Below are 3,808 nucleotides of genomic sequence, written 5' to 3' on the forward strand. Positions count from 1 at the left end.
GCTAATTGCTTGAAAACTACTTTTGACTTTCAACTTTCGGTAATAATACACGCACTTGAAATTATTCTACCATAGATTCCCCATTTTCAACCATCTTTCATTATCAGTATATTCAATAATAGTAAACTGCAAACTGTGCTTCACATTGACATTTTGTCCTTCTATTGACGCAATAAAAAGCTTTACATCTGCCACACAAAAAAAAAAAAAGAATCAAAAGTCTTTAACTTATTAAAACTCAATTTGTTTACCGCATGAGGGGCAGGAGCGGTCATCAGAAGGACCACTCCTGAGTTATTCATGGCTAAGATTTGGTCCAAAAAAATTGTACGGTCCAGACCATTTATTGTGTCTCGTTTTTAACAATATGTGTGGGATCCATAAAAATTTGTTTTAAAGTTATACATTGTGTAAATAAAGTTACGTCGTATGCAAATAAAGTTACGCACGAAACCGCTATGAACGGTTGCCCGTGATCCTTGTTTACCAAATGCATCCAATATTCTAAATCGACTATCCAATTGATAGTGATACCGTACATGTTTACTTCTCTATTTTCGAGATTTACTCTGGAATTGAAACCTTTTCTTTCCCGAAAGACTCAAAATTGGAACTTGATCCGCTGTTGACTCTCAAAATTAATTTAGCGAAGTACAATAAACTTATTCTTATAGTGGTATTGTGCATCATCATACTAATGCAATTTGACATCTATATCATACTAATTTTATTAACGACTTTTTCCTGGAGTATTACTTTGCCATTAATCACCTGCTTGCTTCTTTCTTTTGTTAGCAAAAGAAAACATTAAATGCAAAATTTGAGGATTCCAAATTACAAAGTGTAAACCCTTTCTTCTCGTGTTTTTCACTTTGTTGAAATCAAACTTAAAGATCGATCACGGCTTCTTACATATGCACAACTACTTTAATCAATTGAAAGTTGGAGTGACCAATGATGAGCGTTTTATTTATTTATTTATTTATTTTGTTAAGGGGAGATTTCAAACTTTATAAGAAGAAGAAAACTGAAGGACTTGAAAATCGAATCAGAGATCTTGCAATAACCTGGTTAAATACCCTAACCAGCTAATTATGGAAGCAGCAAAGTGGCGAGATAATGAAGTGATCAACAACCTCCAGGTGAATGGATCATCTGGCATGTACTGTTTCCTCCGACTAGTCTGATTTATTCTAACCAAGTCATCCCAAAGATTATATATTTTTTTCAACTTTGATATCATGTTGCAGTAGCATGTTTAACCTTACGCATACTAGATTGAAATCGTATTAAAGGATAATCTCCAGGATAAACTGAACCGTGTCCCCTTTCTTTCTTTTTTTTTTTTATTTTTGTTTGCTTTTAAGAATAGATTCCTTTTTTCCGTTTTTTTGGGTGAAAATTGCAATATGTTTTGAGCGAATTTGAACTTTGATAACTAGAAATAATCAATTCAATTTTACCTGCATCATCCACCTTTTGTAGAATATTAAGCAGCAGCAGATAACTTTAAAAATTCATTCTGTCAATTTTTTTTTTTTTTGTGGAAGAATAATAAGGAATCCACAAGACAAGAAGTTAACATCACAGCCAAAAAAAGAGAAAGAAGAGAAAAAGACTAAGACCACCATAATTTGCAACTACTAGAAAGTGCCACGTGTTCTCCACTCTCTTCCAAACGCGCGTTGCTATCTCCCCCATGGCTGTGGCCACCACCACTCTCAGCTCAGCAGAGCAAACTGTTGGTCTGATTTTTGCAGCTTCGTGCTGGTCTTCTAAGTTCTATCCTCTCCATAGTTTAGTATTCTTATTCTTTTGCCCTTGATTGCGACGTCATAGATCAATGAAATGCGGACAAAATTCGCCCCAAATTCAAATGAAATTCACGTCTTTTTGAAAACTACCTCCACTCCTCAAATTTCTCATGCACTTGCCAGTTCTATATATACCACCCCTCTCCCTTCCCAGCTCCGTCTAGGCATTTATCATTAGTATTTGTATTATTAGTATTAAATTATTCGCTTTTGCTTCTCACTATAATAATTTACTAATGAAGCTAACTTGTTTTCATGATCATTGAACGCACACGCGTACGCTTTTGTTTCTAACTTGGTTCGCCGGAAAATCAAGACTCCGGCTACCAAAGATAGTTAGACTGTGTTTTTTTTGCAGCTTTGAATTGGGTTTGCAGGGAAATAAAGGAATAAAGATTTCGTTAATCTCTAAGATAAATGGCAAAGGGCAGAAGATTGACGACCAGTCGGAGTGAAAGGTTCTTAGGGAGCTACGGTTACGATCATCAAGGTCAAGAAGGGGTCAACGACGCGCCTGAGCTAGGGGAAGATGATGTCTGGTCAATGGTTGACGGGATGGTCAACAGGGACGCTCAGCTAATGAACGGTTCTCACGGAGCGTGGAGTCCAAGCGCCGGTTCGGAGAGTAATGGAAGCTTGAGTAGTTATAGGAGCCACCGGCATCCTTCGCTGGCGGACAATCAGCCTCATGTGGGGGGCTTGTCGTTGGCCTTCGAAGATGCTGGTAAGACGACGTCGTCGCACAGGATCGTCCACCAGCTTCGCGGGGGGCAGGATGGCAGCGTTTCGTCGCCACATGGACGACAGATGGCCACCTCGGCCCCAGTGAACGTACCTGATTGGTCAAAAATTTATCGAGTTGACTCAGTCGAGTCCTTGCATGACTCTGATGAAGGGGTAGACGATCAGGAGGACTCGGAGTGGGTTCCACCACACGAGTACTTGGCGCGTGAGTACGCACGCAGCCGGAAAATGGCCGCAAATTCTGTTTTTGAGGGCGTTGGTCGGACTCTCAAGGGCCGAGACCTGAGCAGGGTCCGAGATGCGGTCTGGAGTCAGACAGGGTTCGACGGCTAAAATGTCGTTTCGATCATTGCTAGATCAAAAGGCCAAGATTGATTACTGATTAGTCCGGTTGTGGATTTTCATTCGTAAAAAGTACTAAAAATTTATGACAAATTTAAAAGATCATATATTCAGTGTGTCTTGCATCAAGCAATCAAAGTGGTACACAGCGAATTCGCACTTGGCCCAAATTAGGTGGCCTAAAAAAAAAAAAAAAGCCAAAAGTGGTGTAATTTTGTTTATCTTACCATATTCTCTTTGCCTTCAATGAGATCATGAATTTGTGAATCCACATTGTATACACTTCAATATAATGGAACTTGAAAGCTAGTTGTACTAGTATTAATAATGCAGGTCAATTATTTGAGCACTTCTAGAATGCACGACAGTTGAGTTAATGTAACAATCCATACATTTGCAAAAAGCAATTCTCGAGATAGACGAGGGTCCCTATTGCTAGTTTTGGGTGATGATTAATCTTGATCACCAAGAAAACATGTAAGTTTATGGGTCTGTTTGGTTGGAAGTAAAATGTTTTCCTTGGGAAAATATTTTCCGTGGAAGTAATTTTCCATGAAAATCATTTCCCTTTCATCATTTTCAGGTGTTTGGTTAGCTTATTGAAAATATTTTCTTACTTCATTTTTCTGGTGTTTGTTTAACTTTTGAAATATTTTCACTTTTATCTCTATCTTTACTTTCTACACATTATAACTACATATTTCTTCTCATGCAAAATAAGAAAATTTATCTCATTGTTTAACTTTAAAAAATCTTGGAGAGATGTATATATGAATAAAAAATATCTCCTTAAACAATAAACAAATTGCTGGCCATTTAGTGTCAAATATCAATCATATGCAATGCTTATTGTGACATATATCTTGCACTCTCACTGCTGAAAGTTTTTCTAGAAAAGAATGTCCCTA

The 3,808-nt window shown here is 37.6% G+C and overlaps 1 protein-coding gene across 1 annotated transcript; it reads left to right on the forward strand.

The window, feature by feature from the left end:
- Positions 1 to 1,959: 1,959 nt before the first annotated feature.
- LOC113782881 lies at positions 1,960 to 3,169 on the forward strand. The gene has a single exon (XM_027328827.1). The coding sequence runs from the start codon at positions 2,232 to 2,234 to the stop codon at positions 2,889 to 2,891; it is 660 nt and encodes a 219-aa protein (XP_027184628.1). The 5' UTR covers positions 1,960 to 2,231; the 3' UTR covers positions 2,892 to 3,169.
- The last annotated feature ends 639 nt before the right edge of the window (positions 3,170 to 3,808 follow it).

This window comes from Coffea eugenioides, chromosome 9 (assembly GCF_003713205.1).
Source record: "Coffea eugenioides isolate CCC68of chromosome 9, Ceug_1.0, whole genome shotgun sequence".
NCBI classification, from domain to species: domain Eukaryota; kingdom Viridiplantae; phylum Streptophyta; class Magnoliopsida; order Gentianales; family Rubiaceae; genus Coffea; species Coffea eugenioides.